General features: G+C 40.6%; 1 protein-coding gene across 4 annotated transcripts in view; it reads left to right on the forward strand.

Annotated features, from left to right (window-relative positions):
• The window catches only part of AHRR (aryl-hydrocarbon receptor repressor), a 70,499-nt gene that overhangs the window by 33,203 nt on the left and 18,992 nt on the right, over positions 1-18,304 (forward strand). The window contains exons 1-2 of one of the 4 annotated variants that reach the window (XM_037381486.1): positions 1,176-1,275; positions 6,512-6,612. In XM_037381486.1, coding sequence (XP_037237383.1) covers positions 6,550-6,612 — 63 coding nt within the window. In that variant the 5' untranslated portion in view covers positions 1,176-1,275; positions 6,512-6,549. The other 3 variants (XM_037381485.1, XM_037381487.1, XM_037381488.1) reach the window with 3 other exon arrangements.

Here is an 18,304-nt window from a genome sequence, read left to right on the forward strand (position 1 = left end):
TCCCCACTGGTAAAAAACTTCCCTAAAGCTTCGCAGAACTCTTTGCACCACAGCACAACTGAACATAAGCAAGTAATTGTTTTCAGCTTCTCGGCTTGCCTCATCTAAATTGTATTCCCCAAAGGCACACAGACCTCTTTTTTACATGCAAGAAAAAAATACCCTGACTTGGTCATCTCCCCAAGAAGTCCTCGGTTTGCGGTTCTTCTCTTTCACCTGCACCCTGACTCTGGTGCTGCCTTTTCACTGGACTCCCCAGTACTGCTGGCCCTGGCATCCCGCCAGCTCTGTCCCAAAGACTCCATCTGTTGATCACGGACTCCTGCCTGAAACTGATTCCCTTCATGACACAACCTTGCTCAACAGTTAGGTCAAGAAAGAAAAGATAGGACTGATAGGTTTTAGAGGGCAGTGTGAAAAGAGGGAGCATTTTGCCTGGGAACTGGAGGAGAGCACACCAGGACTTGCCCAAGGCAAGAGGCTCACCCTTTTCCCTTTCTTGCCTGCTAGAAACCCTCCCTGAGATCTCATCCTGAACATCTTGTCTGATCACCACTACATCTTCTAACGAGCAAGATCTCTCAGGGCTGATGTTTGTAGAAAAACTATAGGAATCCGAGCCTTCTCCCTCTTTTCTATGTTTTCCTGTAGAAATAATTTCCATGTGTACGCTTACATACACAGACAGCAGTGGCAGCTGGGTCACCATTTTAGAAAGCTCATGTCGTCTGCAATAATTTCTAAAAACACAAAACCATCCGGTGGAATACACCAAAACCAGCTATTCTGATAATCGCTCCAGAAGCATTTTTTACTGTTTGCAAAAGGATTTGACTCTTTGGGGAAACACTCCTCACCGTTTGCGCTGCCTGTTTTCTCCCCTCTCCCTGCTGCACGAGTTCTTTTTCTGCTCCTTCACTTTAAGCCCCTTTGCTTCTTTTAGGCAGCTTCCAGATATCTGATACAGTATATAATGAGGAATTAGGTTCCATTACACGAAGGCTTAACCTTCTCGAAAAGCATTCAGCGCTTGCCAGGAGTCATCAATATTTAACAGCTGTTGTTATTATGAAATACTTCATAGGGTAACGCGGCTTGTCTGCTCGCACGCAAGGGTTTGAACGGGCGCCAGGCCCCTGTCAGAGCTGCTGAGAGATTGACAGGCGGCGAGGCTTGCGTGACAGCGGGGCTGGGGTTAGTCAGCAGTCTGCCTCCTCCGCAGCAGGGACTTCTCCTCCCCCTCGCCTCCCTTCAAAAAGGCTCCTCTGGACGGGGGTGAGACATGGGCTGGGGTCTCAGGGGGGCGAGGTGGCCCCACCAGCTCCGTGCAAAGGCTGGGGGGAGAGGAGGGCTGCTGGGCGGTGGCATCTCTTTGATGCCCCTCTTGCATGGGGAAAAAATGGATGAGGCTTGCTGGGGAAGGGGAAAAGTGGTTCGGAAAAAAAAGAGGGGACGGGATCTGGAAAGCAAACAGTTTGGTTCATACCTTAAATAAATGTCATGCTGTACTTGAGAAACTTCAAAGGGCAGTCAGATTTCAAAGCATCTCTTAAGAAGAAGCAGACTGAGAAAACCGCTAAGTTGGGAAGAAAAAGTTTGCATTATTGCTAGCATAATTTCATCTGGCGTTCTGGTAGCCTCCGCGACGGGACTGAGCACCATACATCTTTTATCCAGAGGGTGTGTTTTGGTGCTGATTTCTTCTTTCCCAAAGCGTTTGTGCAACCTGTATGTTGTGGCATTTCAAAATGCAAGCACCCCTTTCATATTGTTTGGCAACGCATGATAACTGTTCTTTACGGTTTATATTGTTTAATTTCAGTGTGTATCTAATGAGCCCTTATTGTCACTCGATGTTCTTTGTAATGCAGCAAGAGGAAACAGATCGTTTCATTTCATGACTGTAGGTTTGTTAAGCAGAATTGCTCACACCAAGTGTTTCCTAGTTCTGTTGTTTTGTTTTCTAAGCATTCACGGTAACACGCATAGCTGCTTCTTCCTGCAGCTAGAAGATCCAGGAAGAAAGACCCTGTCTTCACTTCCTTTCAAGTACCTAGTTACCAAAAGTAAGATTTGTATGCATAAAGCAGTATCTCTGAACCTGCCAGCTAGATTTGGGTATTTTCCTCTGCTCATTTTAAGAAACAATTTATCCCCTGAGCATCACTGGAGAGAAGGGATCTCACAGGTACTCCTTGTAAAAAAGCTTGACACTGATACGCCTGCATCATACCAAGTCTGAAGAAGACAGTACTGTCCCCTCCTTACATCTCAAATGAACCCAGGCAAGGTGTTCAGATAAGAAATTACATCCCTTCACTGCTGTTTTCTCACCTGTACTGCTGTTGCTTGGTGCAGGTGGCCTGAGCAGTGCAAGGCCCCTGGGCCAGCGGGCATAAGGTTTGACCATGCTTTAGTTTGTTACAGAGCTTAGCTTGGCAGGTAGTTTTGCTGATTATTTTCTGAAGAAGGAAGGGTGTGCTTGTGCGGGAAGAGGTACAGAAACACTCAGGAGAATGTAATCCCATGAATTTAAAAAGTACGCTTTTATGAGTCCTGAAATTTCCATCTCTCCGAACTAAGGAGTATTCTGCAATGAATAAATGTTCTGTTATTTCTGGGGGGAAGGGAACGGCTGGTTTCGTAATGCTTCTATAGTCTTTAAAGTGTCAGGCAGCTTTCCTCTTCTTTACCATATTCCAGTCTTTGTTTTCAAGCCAAGGGGTTTGCAAATGCAGATAGTGATGCTTGTATCAGACTGGAGGCTCAAGAGATCTCAGATTTTTACAATGTTCTGGGGAGAAACAGTGCAGCTGTGAAAGGCTCAGCAGCACTGCCAGAGACAGTCCCATACTCCTTAAGCCAAACTTATCATCTCTTTTGTGGACTTCTTTTTGTCCATTCATTAACTGTCAATTCTAACGGTATATTAGTTTTTGGTTTCCCCTCCTTTCAGTGCTTTCAGATCAGAAATTGGAACAACGTCCTCGGATCTTTGACCTTTCCTTCAGGAAATTGTGTTAGCCATTTTTCTTCATTTTTTCTCCCTCCTCTCCCTCCTCCTAACCCCCTCCCCCCGCGCCCTGTATATTTCCACAGTGTTGTCCTTCTATAGGACCCAGCATTTCCAAACATGTGAGCTTTTAATGTTGTCTGGGATTGCACCATGCTCACTAGATTGCATGACCTTGCAAAACTGTCAGCCCTGGTACATGTATATCTTTATTTATCACCCTATGGTATCAATACGCTCATTCATCTTCTTTGGCAGAACAGCTCCATCTTCTGTTTTATTTTGTGTTCTGGAAGTGCAGGCTAGATAAGCTGTGCTCAGAAAAAAGTCTCTGCTGTTCCTGATTCCCACCTCTTCACTTTGCCAGTTTTGAACCTAGCAGTAGGTGAGTGCTCTATGCTGAATTGCTGACAGTCTCGTCTAAAGAGTTGCCTCTCCCAGAGAACGCAGTCCAAAGCTCCGTAAAGATAAAACTTTCCATTTTTTTACAGCCAGCAGAATCCACCAGTCTGCCTGCAATATCAGCTTTTTTCTTGCCCCATTCTTGATGTATGGGAACTCTAGCAGCCAGTTTTCCCCTCAGGTCCTGGAGCCATCCTTTGCTGTTTGTTATTTTTTAGCCTTGCACAGTTGCTCCTCCCTGCCTGCTAGAAACAGTACTCCTGCATTCTCCAATCTTTCATTTGTTTTTGTCATCGCAGGCTTCACCGTTGCTCCAGAGGGCCACCATTTTATATAATGTCCAAGCTTGATCACAGCTGTACTGGCATCAGGCCCTTTGCTACCAAGCCACCCATCATAACTTTGCTGACTTTCCTTCAGTTCTCCCTCGTGATTCCTGGTGGTGACAGGGGCGTTGTTAGGCTGCTCTGTTTTCTTTTCTCTATTTTTCTGCCTGGTTAGATAACATCTTGCAGTTTTCCCTCCTCATCCTGTCATGTCTTGCTTTTCCTCCTCCTCATTAATTTGGGGGATCTGTGTAGTTTTCTGCCTGTCTTGCTCTGCTTTCTCCAGGTGACAGGCTATTTCCCGGTACAGTATCTCTTCGGAGCTGTCACTGCAGTACCAGCCAAGCCCTGGGTGGATTAATCCAGTATTTCCAGTGCAGGGAGGCAGAACAGGAGTGAACAGCCAGCAACAGCTCCGCTGCCTCAGGTGCGAGGAACAAACATCCCTCTCTGAGGAGCCTCTTGGCGCCAAGGGTGTCCTTCGTCTTTGATGGTGCAATGGGTCTCCTCGCAGTCCGGGCCAGCGGGTAGGGTATGTTATGAAACGGATGTGTGTGGCCTAGCATATGGGTAACTCTAGCCGGCAAAATAACATTAAAATACTTTCCATTTGGAGATGGAATTTATAGTAGCCAGATGAGCTACGGAACAAACATCTCTTGTGCTTCTGCTGCTGTGTTTGTGTGAGCCTGAAGGCTAACAAACAGGCAGGGAGCTCTGGCCCGCTCAGCTGGGTAAAATAATAGTTTCCACTAACGATGAAGTTTGAACTGGTGGAATTTTCGCAATGCCAAAAGAGCGCATCAGAAAAAAAATCTTAGTTTTGTCTCGCCCCTCCCTGTCTGTCCTTTAACCTGCAAACCACAGTGTCAGTAATTATAAAAACATCTTTTCTGAGGGTGGAAACTCTGGAAGAGGCCATTGGAATAGGGGCTGGACTTTTAAAAATTATTGTCGTGAGTGTCCATATGTCTGTTCTTATGGACAGGCGTGGCAGAAGGCTTGGCTGATTGGGGGTGAAAAAAAGCAACCATTTCAAATAAGTCCAAGAGGTATACCAAAATGAAAATGCAGAGTGAAGAATCTGCATGTCCTGTTCATAGCAGCCTAGCTTACAAATCTGAAATCACAAAATTGTTTTGGCTGGAATACGTGGGTAAGGAACTGTTTTAGGCAGCTTGGGATTTTCCTGATGTGTTTTCCCATGCCCAGGGGAGGGATTTATTACATCTAATTATACGTTTGAGATGATTGCTTTGGGGTAATGACCGACATTATGACTGGCAGCAAATATTTACAATGTAAGCTAAAAAACATCACGAATATTCAGTCAGCGTGGTTCTGTGTTGCCATCATCTGTTGTAAAACGCTGATGTATCTTACAACAGTCCCTCACTAGGCTGTTAAATTGATAAGGGGCTCTTGCACAGCTGTTTGGAAAGGAAGTAACTCCATTTAGATATCCTTAATCATTTGCAACAAGTATTATTCAAGCCATTTAAAAATGTAGACCTTTTTCTTGATTTGGTATCTTACTAAAAATTTAAATCTAATTTTTTTTTTTACTAAAAATTTAAATTGTCATGGCTTTTAGCAACAAGCTCAGAAGTATTAGAGGCTTGCTGTCTGGCTCCTCTTTTTATTCTGATTTGGTATGAACTATTCCTGTCCATCTCAACCCTTCTTTTTTTGGATTATTAAGCATCTCTGGCTGTGGCTGCTCCAGCTCTCCTTTAGCTGGAAGGGACAATGTGTATCAAATGTCCCAGCTAATCTCACTGGTATGCTCTCCTCTCTCATTTTCTCCATGGAAAGGAGAACAAACAGAAAACTGAATCTCTGTTTGCTACCCAGATATTTGTATGACTCTTCTCTGGGATGGGACAGTAGTACTGAAGCTGACTCCTTAATTCTTACTGACCAAATGATAAAGACAGCTTCCTGTCATACTCCCCAGATGAAGCAGAATCCCAGTGTGTCAAGTGATGTCATCCTTCTCAGAAATTCTTTCATTACCCCCAGAAATGGGATTGTATTTAAGGGATTTTTCTGTGGGATGTATTGACATGAAGACTTTAATCTGAGTATTCAAAGATATTTCAGATCAGGCAGTGGTAACCCATGTGGGGGAAGAGCACTCACCAGTTTTGACTCCCATTAAGGTTTTCATTATTATTAGGGAAAATATATGCGATTTAATCTATTGTGAGAGATATTAATAAATTTCATACAGTAAACGACCAGCTTAAAACAAATCTTAAACCTCTGTTTAAAAGTTAAGGAACTTTCCCTTGAGTCTTACAGTCAGCCTCAGACTCATAGAAGCAAATAGGGTACAGTGAGACTGAAAATAATCTGATGCCAAGAAGGTCAACACTGAAAATAAGAAACTTATTTCAGTCCCTTGTCTTCTGAGCTATATAGGCATTTCTTTATATTGTCATAATACATATTTTTATAAACAAAACAATTTGCTAACTTTCTTTTGTTTCTTTCCTGTGGGTTTTCATTGTTGCTTTATGTAGAATACACTAATGGAAAAAATATGTTCAATAAAATTGTGATAGATATTTCATATAAAAAACATCTGGACTGCCAAATATGCATCTATCTCTTTCACAGCAAAAGAAAGTTGTCAGTAACTGACATCCAGACCACAAAGACAAGAACTCCCAATTAAATCAATGCACGTTAAGTGCCTAAATAAGAATTTTAATCTAGCAGCCCTAATCATTATGGTATCTAAATTGATAATAACTCTTTCCAACAGCCATTCAAGAAAAGCACTTTAAGAAGCAAGTTGGCCAAATGATAAAAGAAGACAATATATCTAACAAGACCGCTGTACAAGAAGGTGGACTTCTACTAGAAGTGAGTGAAAGAATGCTGTCTTTTCTGGCTCTAATCTATTCCGTTTGATGAATTATTTGGGTTAATGCTTTGTGGCAACTCAGGACAAATGGTCACTCTTGGTGTCAGTCATTCAAGAATCACACTTGTGAGTGCTTCTTGCAAGAGCAAAGCTGGCAGTTGTGATAGTCCCGGTCAGTCTCTGTTTGGGCAACTGTACCTTACACCCTTACATCCTCGAAATGACCAGTGAACTCCAGTGGGCCAGCTCACAGTTCTTTTTCACTTGGAGTGATAGCAGAAGTTTGGTTTACTTGGCCCATATTTTGAGGCTGTCAGAAGGAACTTGCTTGGTTTCTGATCTGAGTTGAGATTATTCTGGGATATTTTAATTTATCCTACTTCCTTAACCCTGTGCTCTGAGGGAAGCTGTTTGTGTAGAAGTTACTCCTTCCATGTATTTTTATCCCCTTTAGGATGTTTTTATATTGGCAGAGCAGCATAAAGGGGCCATACTGTTTCTGAGAATTGGATCCATTAATCTAGAGGAAGAATTAATACTGCTGTGAACTACTGAACCAGCTAGAGCACAGCGGTCCATCCCAGATACATCTGCATTTCAAACTCATGATGTAATAATGCCTTTTATACACTGAGGTCCTTGGAAATTCCTGTGTGATTAGGACTACATATGTATAGTTGTTTTGGATAGGATAATATTCATGATATAAAAACTGCGTTTTAATGACAGCTCTGAGATTCATGTAAATGTAAATTAAATAGTAGCCTCAAGCAAATAAATGCGGTATACTATTAAAGTAAAAAGACATTTTATCGTGGGATCCAATATCGTAAGTTTGTCAAGTCTGTGGAATGGAAACTGGCACCCTGATTTCCTTCCTCTCAATACTTTAGAAGATTTTAATTTTATATTTCAAAGCAAGTAACACAGAAGCATCTGATTAGTTAGTGCTAGTGCCAAAATGAAATGTTTGGCTGTCAGCTATTGCTTGCAACCATTTCCATTCTCAATGAACAAGGAGTACAGGGCTTACAACAAATGATAAATATGGTGAGTATATAACTTTTAATGAGGCTCTCCTCTTTAGTCTATGTTTTGTTGGGTGCATATTGCATGACCACAAGTTACAGTCATTAAGACTCTTCAAACAGTAGCCCTACTGCTACAAGCACATGGAGAGAACACAGATGTGTAATTTCAGGTAGGTTACAAGAGACTAATACTACTGGACATGGTAATGGTCTGCTTAATACAGGGTATATAGGAGTCATATTCCTTTTGAATATATGGGAGATATTTTATCCTGGGTCATACTTAATGAGGATCATTAACTGGATGATTAAGTGCCTGTTAATATGAATGTATTTGCCAGGCTTCATTTATGGGCATGTCTGACCTAGAATAAGAGCATTAATTTTCCTTTGGGCTTGCCAGGAATATTCCCTGGGGACTGATTTTGGCTTAGATGCTCATTCAGTGGCCATGGCATGTGAAGAAAAGTGGGGTTTTTTGTTGTTCAAACAAATTCACCATGTTGTTTATTAGGGACAGTGGGGTTTTAACTGAATAGTTGCATTTGTGATTCCTTCGAAGGAGAAGCAAACCGTCTTGCTGGTAGTTGCTTTGCTTTGTATATTGGCTTATGAATCTGGCCGCTTTATCAGGTCTCAAAAGATATTTTTCAGCTGTTAAAAGCCACTTTCTTTCTCGTGACACCACCTTGCACTGTGCAACTTCTCCTAGATGCTTATATAATACAAACAAGAATAATCTGAATTGCCAAAATATGTGTGAATAATCCCTGGGTGCAATGTTAATGGAAAACCAGGGATAATGGCTTATTTTTTTCCTAGCGCGGGTATCATCGCACTGCTCTATGCATAGACAGAAATATGAAATAGCAACAGCCCTAATTACTGGTAAATGATGTATCTGTGACTCCAGAGTCTTGGAAAAATGCAGTACTTCCCTTTCAGCTTGAAAGAAAACAATGGAATTAGACTGTCTTCAAAGTATGTTTAAAATGTTTTTTATTTCTGAAGGCCTCTGCCACAACATGTGTTTTTTATTTAAGATTTTATAGAGATTTTTTACAGCTATAATCAAATAGCTTTCATCAGCAATAACAGAATAAACAATGATACCAGTTTATCAAAGACTTTTTAGTGGATCACAGCAGGTACCTAAATAAATAATTTCTTCCAGTGTTTTAAGATCGCTTCTTCTGGATAAGAGAATCTTTTCTTGCTGTTTTTGTTTCCCTTTGGAGGGAAGACAGGCAAAGCTCTAAGAACCAAACTCCAATCTTATTAACGGACTTTTTGACTATACCCCATTCTTGCAATCTTTGCTCTCCTTGGAGACTTGAGACTCCAACTGTTTGACTGCAGTAATGACTTTTAACTTTGCACTTTCAAAATACTTTCCAAGACAGGTGGTATTGCAACCCTTGTGCCACATGCCTTCTGGCAGAAAAGGGCCACATTCAGTTGCTGAAGCCTGTTACTGAATACTTAAGGAACACCGGGCCAAACCCATAACCGGAAAAGTGTGAAAATAAATTGGATTGGCAGTCAATAAATCCAGATAGAATTTATGGGGTGATGGGGTGGAGAAACACAATAAAATGGTGACTTGGAAAAATAAGAATGAATCACTGGTGGGTATCTAGGCAATAGCCTTGATTGCAATAATCATCTCAGGGCTGTTAGCCACCTCCTGCTCTTCCCCCCAGCTACGCTGCACTCACAGTCTCAAGTCCAGACTCAGAGTCTACACTGTTGTTCAGGTAATTCCTCATCCAAATGCGTGTTTAATTTTCACATGTTATACTATCCTAGCAGATGATTTAAATGTCCATTGTCAAAAGGGACACCCTATCCGCACTTGTTTTCTCAATGACATGCAGTCAGGCAGTGGCCCCATCATCACCACTGACATTGCTTCTTGCCTAATGGTCACCCATATACTAAGCAGCACCCTGCTAACGTTGTCACTTGGACTTTACTGACCACCTCACAGTTGCTCCTACAGTTTTTCTGCTCATTATGGAAGGATCGTTAATATTCATGTTTCTGTCTCAACCCTTGCTGCTGAAGGAGATATCTTGTATCTTGATGGGCTTTCTGCCCCTCTTTATAATGTCTGTTGGTCTTCTATTCCGCTGTTGTAGGCTGCAGCATATGGTATCCCTGTCTCCAGATGTACTGGACATAATTCTTTTCAGGTGTGAAAATAGTGTTTTATATCCAAAATGTCACAAAAATTAAAAAAGAAATCCGTATGATCCAGGCAGCTCCCAAACAGATGCTAATGGAGTAAGACCGCCTGGCTCCGTCATGCCCCATCTCACTGATGAATACCGATAAAGGCCAGACCTGGCTTGTTCTGCCATTACCGTGGTCACCAACAGCTGACATTCTTTCAGTGAAGGCCCATGTTGTTTTCAGGATGTTCCAAGCCACTCTTTTGCCCAGTTTGCAGAGAGATTTCCACGAGTCCTCTAGTTTTAAGGCTTCAGGGCACAAGAATCACATTTCTGTGGTTTTGTCTCATGTTTTTTTTTTTATGGCTGCACTGAAGATGCCAGTCATCATACTGTCCTGGTATTTCTTATTCAGTGACACTGTATGCTCTGTTTAATATCTTTATTGGCAATCTGGATGGGGGGATTGAGTCCACCCTCAGTAAGTTCGCAGATGACACCAAGTTGGGTTGGAATGTTGATCTGCTTGAGGGTAGGAAGGCTCTGCAGAGGGGTCTGGTCAGGCTTAGAACTTACTTAAATTTTTAGACAAAGACTCTCAGATGCCTGACATCTTAAAAAACATCTTAAAATCATAGACATATAGTCTTTTATGTAAAAAAAAAAAGAAAAATAACTTCTTCAAAATCATGTCAGTCTTCAGAAGTCAAGAAAAACAGTGAAAGGTAGTTTTGGTGGTGTGGGCGTTATATCAATCACTGGTCCACTGGTATCAATAATCTTAGCTTTATTACATTAACTACTTAACCAGATAAAGCTGGGTTTTTCAAACTGAGCATCCATATTTCGTAGGCATGCTTTTGTTCTACCATTTAGCGATTAATTTTACTGATTTGAGTTGTAAGTGACATAACTAGTGAGGCAATTCAGGTATCTGGCTACTGAACCAGTGGCATTTGTGCTTGGAATTGACTGTTGGTGCAACGTGGTAGCATGATCAGGTATAGGCACTTTATCACACAGACAAGTCATTTATGTATTATTTCTTAATTCCATATCACAGGTTTGGGCATTATTGTGAATAAGAAATGTTGGTTCTTGCTTGGTAGTTCCCACAGAAGTCAGTGAGGCTTTTTTTCATTAGCTTTAATACCCAATGGAGTCCAAGTCTTAATCAAAACCAATGAAAGTTAGACCTTTTATCTAGGTAAAGGATTCAGAATTCGAGACAATATAATCTTGAAGCGTATTATTTAACATTATGTCATTACCTTAAAAGTAGCTGCAGATAATAAGCTTTCTGGGAGTCTCTTTGAACGGAGAGGTGTATGTGCATATTTTGGCACTGAGAGGTATTTCCAGGTGGCCTCTACTAACAGCTTGAATTAGGGTTCAAGTTTCATTCCAAGGGAGTTAGAAAATGATACATTAAAAAACACCCTATTGGTGCTGTTCTTCACTCTGCATAAGGAAATAACATAGGAAACCCTTTTTCCACTTGCTTTCCTGTAATTTTTTTAAACTTGTTAGTGTAATTCCACTTCCTCCTTCCAAACTGATTTATGTAATCAGTACTTGATAAAACTGCGCTCTTGAAAAAAGTACTCCAGTTTGAATTTCAGTCTGAGAGCAAGATATTTTTCTCTTCCTGTTATTTTTTAATTTAAACTTGAAAAGGAAAGCTGGGAATCAGACAAAAGTGCATGGTTATTATGCTGGGCTATGACCAAGGCACGGACTTCAGAAATCAAAAACTGGTAAAGAGAGACTTGATTTATTCTGGTCTTGAATTCCTTTTCAGTTTCCTATGGTGCTGACTCTCTTAGCACAGTCCTTCTAAAGTAAGTCCTGTTAGATGATGATACAGTGCTTCACCTTTTAATCTACTAGTTTAAAATGGGGCCATCAAAATAGGAAGTTCTCATAAAAAGCTCGTAGTCTCAGTGCATTTTGTTTTCCAGCTAATACAACTCTTAAAAGTTACCCAAACAACCCTTTTGCTTTGCTTTGTTTTCAAACATGAACCTTCTCCCAGTAATTCAGATGACATGATTTAAGCTGACATTAGTCACTTGGGTGACTTACAGAGAATTTATCCATGAAAAAAAAAGGCTATAAATGGGGTCAGGAGTAACTTGCCATTTTATCACATGTGTACATTCACTTTCTTCTTGCCAGACACAGGCAAAACACAAAGGAACATTTCAGAAGCCCTGGTCCCTTTTTTTTCTTTGCAAATAGGCATATTTCTAAAATCCAGACTTGAAATCTGGCATGGCCACAACTTTGTGCAAAAAATATCCTTTCTGTTGCCCTTTAAACAAATAACTAATGTTCTCGCTTATTCCTTTCTTCTTTTTTTTCCTTCTCAAACAAATCAGGACAAAAAAGCCTCTGACCATTAAATACCATTAGTATTATATCTCCTCCAGTCCTTAGTGCTACTGTTACGACTGTAATGATCATGATGCCGCCACAGCACTGAGGTTTCAGAAATATAGGCGGTGGCACCCTCCAGCTTGACAGGGAGGCAGAGCAAAACAAAAAGACGTGATCCCCTTCAGATTTGTAGCCTAAATACAAGACAAGTGATGAAAGATGAATTTTTATGGGTAACACAGCGTGTGGAAATAATGAACAAAGGGGTAAACACGATTGCTGGTACTCATAGTGTATGAGCAGCTTGACCTTTGTCAGGACTTTTGCAAGAGTTTTAAGGAGGGATTTGAAGGAGAAAAATCAGGTGCCCCTGCAGAGGCTTGTGTGGTGCCTTTTAGCAAAGTGGGAAACATCATTAAGTGCTTGTTCTGGAATCTTGCATGTGAGTAAGGGTAACATGTTGGACTGATGAGGGTTAGTACTTAGCTTCACCAACACAAAATGAAGATTTTAATTGAGGAGGGAGCAAGCTGTGAGCAGATCAGAAAATCAGGACAAGCAGCTTATGTTTAATGTGATAGAGCAGGAGGAGTGGGCAGCCAGTGCAGGTGTGCAGTGAGGAGGGACGGTTAGCATCCTCTCTGGTTTGAACCGGCATCGGTAAAGTTGGGTTCCATTTGTCAGAGCAGAGGCAAACCTGCTGTCATAGGAGAAGGCCTGGCTAAGAAATGTTAGGCATGCTGGTGAATGGAGAAGCTGTCCGTCAGCAGCGTTAAGGTAAGAATCAATAAGCTTTGGGCACAGGCCAGATGTGGATCCGAACTTCAGGCCACTGTTGCTGTCTCCAGATGGTTGATCACAGCACGCTCCTTTTCACAGCCGCTTCCTCTCTGTTTCTGCCCAGGCTATTTCGGTGCCTCTGGAGACAGTCCAGTGGCCATGTGACTTCCTCCCCAACAAAACATATTCTCCCATTTCAGCTCAGTTAGGGCTTCTTTCTCTCACCGACTTCAAAGCTAATCCTTGGCAACTGTTCTCACTAATTGATAGGTTCAATATTTGTACATGAGCACTGTGTTGTATAGATGCACTGGGACTTAGTCTGCTACTAGAACTGGACTTCATGCATTCAAGTAACAAAAGCAATCACAACACTCTGTTCCTCGCATACAAATTTCTGCATGAGCATTTGCTTTTGAGGAAGTGCCTTGTTTTTAAAGATGGAAAAGTCACGTATTGTAAAAAAAAGCAAAAAAACCCCAACTTTAAATAACGCCTGTTTATTATCAGGGATAATTGCAATCTTACATTGTTTAACTGGTCTTCAACTGGTTGAAGTGAAATTATAAATTATTAGCCTAATCTGTACAGCTGACACTTCCAGTATATTCCTCGTTCTCAACTCAGAAAAGCGAACGGGCTGCAACTTTGCTATCTTCTCAGTAAAGTGAAGTGAGGAGCAAGACAGTGGTTCCAGGCAAGATTATGTGTTGTCTTAAGAATTTTTGCAAATTTGCATTGATTTTTTTTTGTGGTCATGAAGGTTTCCAAAGAAAAGCTTATGTGTTTTTCTAGAAATATTGACTACATTTCTATTTGACTTTTTGCCTACCTCAATTGATAAAACTTGAATATGCCATTTGATGATTTGAACTGAAAACCACTATTAAAAAGCATGACGTTGACTGTTAAATGTACTGTATCCTATTAGCAAGGATGTAGTATTGATTCAGAGACAGGAGGACAGATAGGCACCCCTCAAATAGTTCTGCTGCTACTCCAAGAACTTCAAAAGAAATCACTATCATTCTGGTTTTAACTGTCCCTGACTTTTTATGAGTAGAAAAAAGAAAAAATAGATAGTTTTTATATCCCATTGTAATTGCAGTTCTTCTAGGAATTCCTAGCTGCAAAAGCCGATGGTGGCCAACAGCAGGCATTTCTCTAACATGTTCTACATCTTCCCTCCTCCTTCCAGTACAGCAATGCCCCCAGAATTTTCCAGTAACTGAGACTGGGCTTTTTTTAGCAATAAGAAAAGAAGTGCCTGCTCAGACTAAAGCAAGGTCTTAGGGAAGGGCCTTGGGGAAGGGTTCCTCCTCCTCAGCTTAAGATTTGCAGTCGTCGCTGCTGGTTAGAGGAGTTGTCTCTAACTTTCCATCCTTACCTCTTTCCAGACGATCAATTGTCATTCAGTTGGTATCTAGATTAGAGAAAGTATTGCTTGCCTTTCTGGGTCAGTGAAAAACATTAACAGCATTATTCACCCCTGCTGCCAGTGTGGGACAGGGTGTGTTTTATACAGGATACTTACAGGATACAAAACATACTCAAGATGATAATTTGTGCAGTAAGACAGTTCCCAGAGTCAAATTCAGGAATGCCACATTCCCTAAAAACTCCACTGACCTGAAATGGTGTTTAAAAAAGCTGATTTACCATATATTATTGAACAGAATATTGAAATACAGATTGTTTTGCTCTTCTCCCCACCCCCTGAAACAGTTCTGTGTTGTAAAATGTGATATATAGTGCTAAATACGCAGAAAAATAGTGCTTTGAAATTAGGACATCACATTCTGTTCACAGTGTATAGGCTGCAACATTGTCTCTTTTAGGTTTTGATTCCTTACAGAAAGAGATGCCTTCCATTCATGCTTCTTAACAGTTTGCAAGTAGGAGTAAAAGTCAGCTGTGGATGGAATATTGTGACGGCTTCTTCCCTTCAGGACTTGATGCACTTACATGTAAATAGCACTGGAAAAAAAAAAATCCAGACATTTGGCACTTACATATGTCTAATTGTCCAACATGTTGGATAAATATTAGTTGAGACTCTTTTCAGTAAGTTATTTCTGTGGAAGATAATGGGTAATCTTACTACATTTGTTACTGCAAAGGCTACCTAACTAAATTTGTTATTACAAGTGTAGAGTAGTGAGCAATTAATGCTTCATTTTGAGTCTTCTCAAATGGAATTAATCAGGCTTGCATTTTCTATATAGAAATTGTTGAAGGGAAGAGTGAAAAGCTCAGAGCAGCTGCAGAACTCAGAAAGAATGAAAGGCTGAACTTGCACTGAAGATACGATATTGCCCCAGCTTTGCTTCCATCTGTGAATACAACATCTGCTTTTGAGGAAGTGAAATGAGAAACTGCATAAATCAATATAAAGATTGTTTCTGTTTCCAAGTGTAGTTCAGGGCATAGTATTGTGAAAGAGCATTGACAGTAGGGTTCCATTACTGGTAGAGCACAACTTTAAATTCAACATCATGACTAATAAGGAGGCTAAAGGAAAAGATATAAAACATTATGTCATACTTTAGTATCCTTTCATGATAATTGCTAAGGTAAATGACATGTTACTCATCCAGGTACTCACTAGCATATCCAGTAATCATGATGCATATATCTATGTAGTAATAAAATGTGCTTTTCCCCAGCAATTTTAGAATTAATGATTTGAATATTATTCTTCTTTAGATTACAATAAATAGTCTCCAATACTTGTATAATGTCCATTAATCTCAAGTAGTATTCATATAGTCACTTCCCATATGAAATACTAATTGATAAGGCAAAGAAAAGAATCACGGATTTTTTACAATTAGACATGGAACAATCCACCAAACCTTGTCATCAATAGAAAGCATTATTGGTGTTAATAATTTATTCTAAATAAACATGCCATATAACAAATTTGTACTGAGGTGGAGTCACCCATGATTTCACTTTTGCGGCAACAAAACCTTCCCTAACCTGTCTTTAAGCTACTAGTCTTTAGTACTGCTCCACTCTGGAAGCCCAGTCAGTGTTCTCATTTCCAGTGTTTAGTACTTGTGAAAACAATGGGATTCAGTTGGGATGTATGTCTTTCTAGCAGGCACCACATCAGCTTTCTGCACAAAGTCAAACGATGCTTCAGCTCTTGTTTTCTAAGTACCATTGTGGACAGAGGGGTTGGTTTTGAGGTGCCGCGCTCATCGAGGGCCAGCGGTTCCTGCATATAGTAAAGAAGAGAGGCCCTACCCTGAGAACTTGACAGAGACTAAGCAAGCTTTGTTACAGAAGCTTAACTTAAAAGGAAACTATAGGGGAAGAAAAACTACGTTTACAATTTTGCATTGTGCAATCAAAACAACTTTAAAGGCAAAGTTGTTCTTGGTTGTGTCCAATGCTTATTGCATATCAAGCATATAAAAACCAACATCACCATGGTTTAATATGTGTTTACATGTGTGCACATATTACAGTCTCACTCTCCAGAGAACTACTGTGTTTTCTTGAAAGTTTATAGCTCACAATTACCAGAGCTCAATGACTTACATTTTCCTAACTGATTTCCAGGAGGCCAGTTGTCTGCTGCCTCCGAGCCACTGTGTTCCAGCTCCCTTGTTAGACTGGAGACACATATATAAACAAGTATCTTCAAAGTTGCCCTAATTCCTCAGTGGAAGTGATGGGATACCGAAAAATGGAACAACAAGAAATTTCATCAGCTGAATGGTTCACAGTCATCCGTGCCTTTGAGATGGCACAGCTGTTCCCTCCAACAGTAAATGAGGGGGCCAGGGCTCAAATTCTTCTGGCAATGTGAACAATCTTTGAAAATTTTGCCAGGCCCCACTCTGAGCAGCGCAGCACTAGATGCTGAATTTCCATACTGTGTTTAAGGAGCCTGAAGTGATATCTAGGCTCAAGGAGATAGGAACATGAACTTCATTTTGTCTGGGAAGACAAGAAAAGTGAAAGGGGAACAATGATCATACGTACGTATTTCTTTGTAGAAAACCAATCAGTCTGATCGAGCACTTTGCCTCTGAAAGGCTTGCCATATAAACGCGTGGCTGTAGGCTTCAGTCTGTAGGATTTACTTCCTCCCCTGGCTCAAATGATGGAAATTCATTTTCTGTTTTGTTTCTTTTGCCTGAAAACTAAGCAGTACACGCAAGCCTTTGATCAACACTGAATGCTAAAAACAGTGCTGCCACTCCCCCTTTGCACGAAATAGTGCTTACTCACAGAAATACTCCTTTTGAAGTTGCTTTGTAGATACCAGAGAAATACATAAGAGTCTGGAAGGCTAAGAGATACTGTACTTGTTGAGCAAAGGCCATATTCTGATGTCACCAGATACGGTATTTCTGAATAGTCTTTTATGCGGGGTTTTATTTCAAGGTTCTGTAAGAGTTCCTTTTTTTCCCCTGGGTTTATAAAGAGAACCTCAGGGATTCCAGAGGGATTTTTGAGAAGAGCAATTATGAGTCCTAAAAACACCAGTGGAAAGAAATACTGATTCACTAAACAATACAGTTAAAGACAGAAGGCACATTAACTGTCTGCATTTTCCTGCTAATATTCATAAGACAAGAACGAGTATATCATTTCCAGAGTTTTTAAATAGCTGCTTATTTAGATCACCAGAAAATGGCCCCATCCCACATAGGATGCAAAAACCCAGCGATCCACTATTAAAATGAAGCTGTTCCAGATAAACTGCGAGCCAACTGACCCTGGAAATTTAGTACCCAAGTTGCGTGACTCGAAAATCTGTTCAAAGCAAGGCATGGCTGCAGGCCTTGACTGTTGTACTTTAGTAACCATAGTAACATGGTCTCTGGAGACCTAATGCTAGTGAATTTTCCTTTATTTCAAGGAAGAGTAATAAGAGAAATGTGGATTGGAACTTGTTCTTGCTTTTCCCTCCCCCCCCTTATTTTTACTACGCCATGACCTTGACCAAAATATCTTTGAAGTATTTGCTGGCTGATTTTCTGCCATGGGACCAGAAAAAAATACCAGGATATATAAAGGATCTTGCCAAAGGAAGTCCTATCTTCCTCAAAATATTTGCCTTCATTCCCAAAGAGAACCTCTTGACTAATAATGTTTCAAAAACTTCTTAATGGAAGAAACTGGTAACTTTCATCTCACAGCTACTGTGGGCACCAGAATAATGTTGTACTTTCTTTGAACTGAGAGATTAATTGTTTTTTTGTTTCAGTAGCAGGTGCAGCTTTTCGTGAGTGCATAATTGGATGTACATGTTTTTTTCAAAAGAACACAGGCCTCTGGTGCCAAGCTTTTTTTTTTTCTTTCTTTTT

Source organism: Falco rusticolus, chromosome 3 (assembly GCF_015220075.1).
Source record: "Falco rusticolus isolate bFalRus1 chromosome 3, bFalRus1.pri, whole genome shotgun sequence".
NCBI lineage: Eukaryota > Metazoa > Chordata > Aves > Falconiformes > Falconidae > Falco > Falco rusticolus.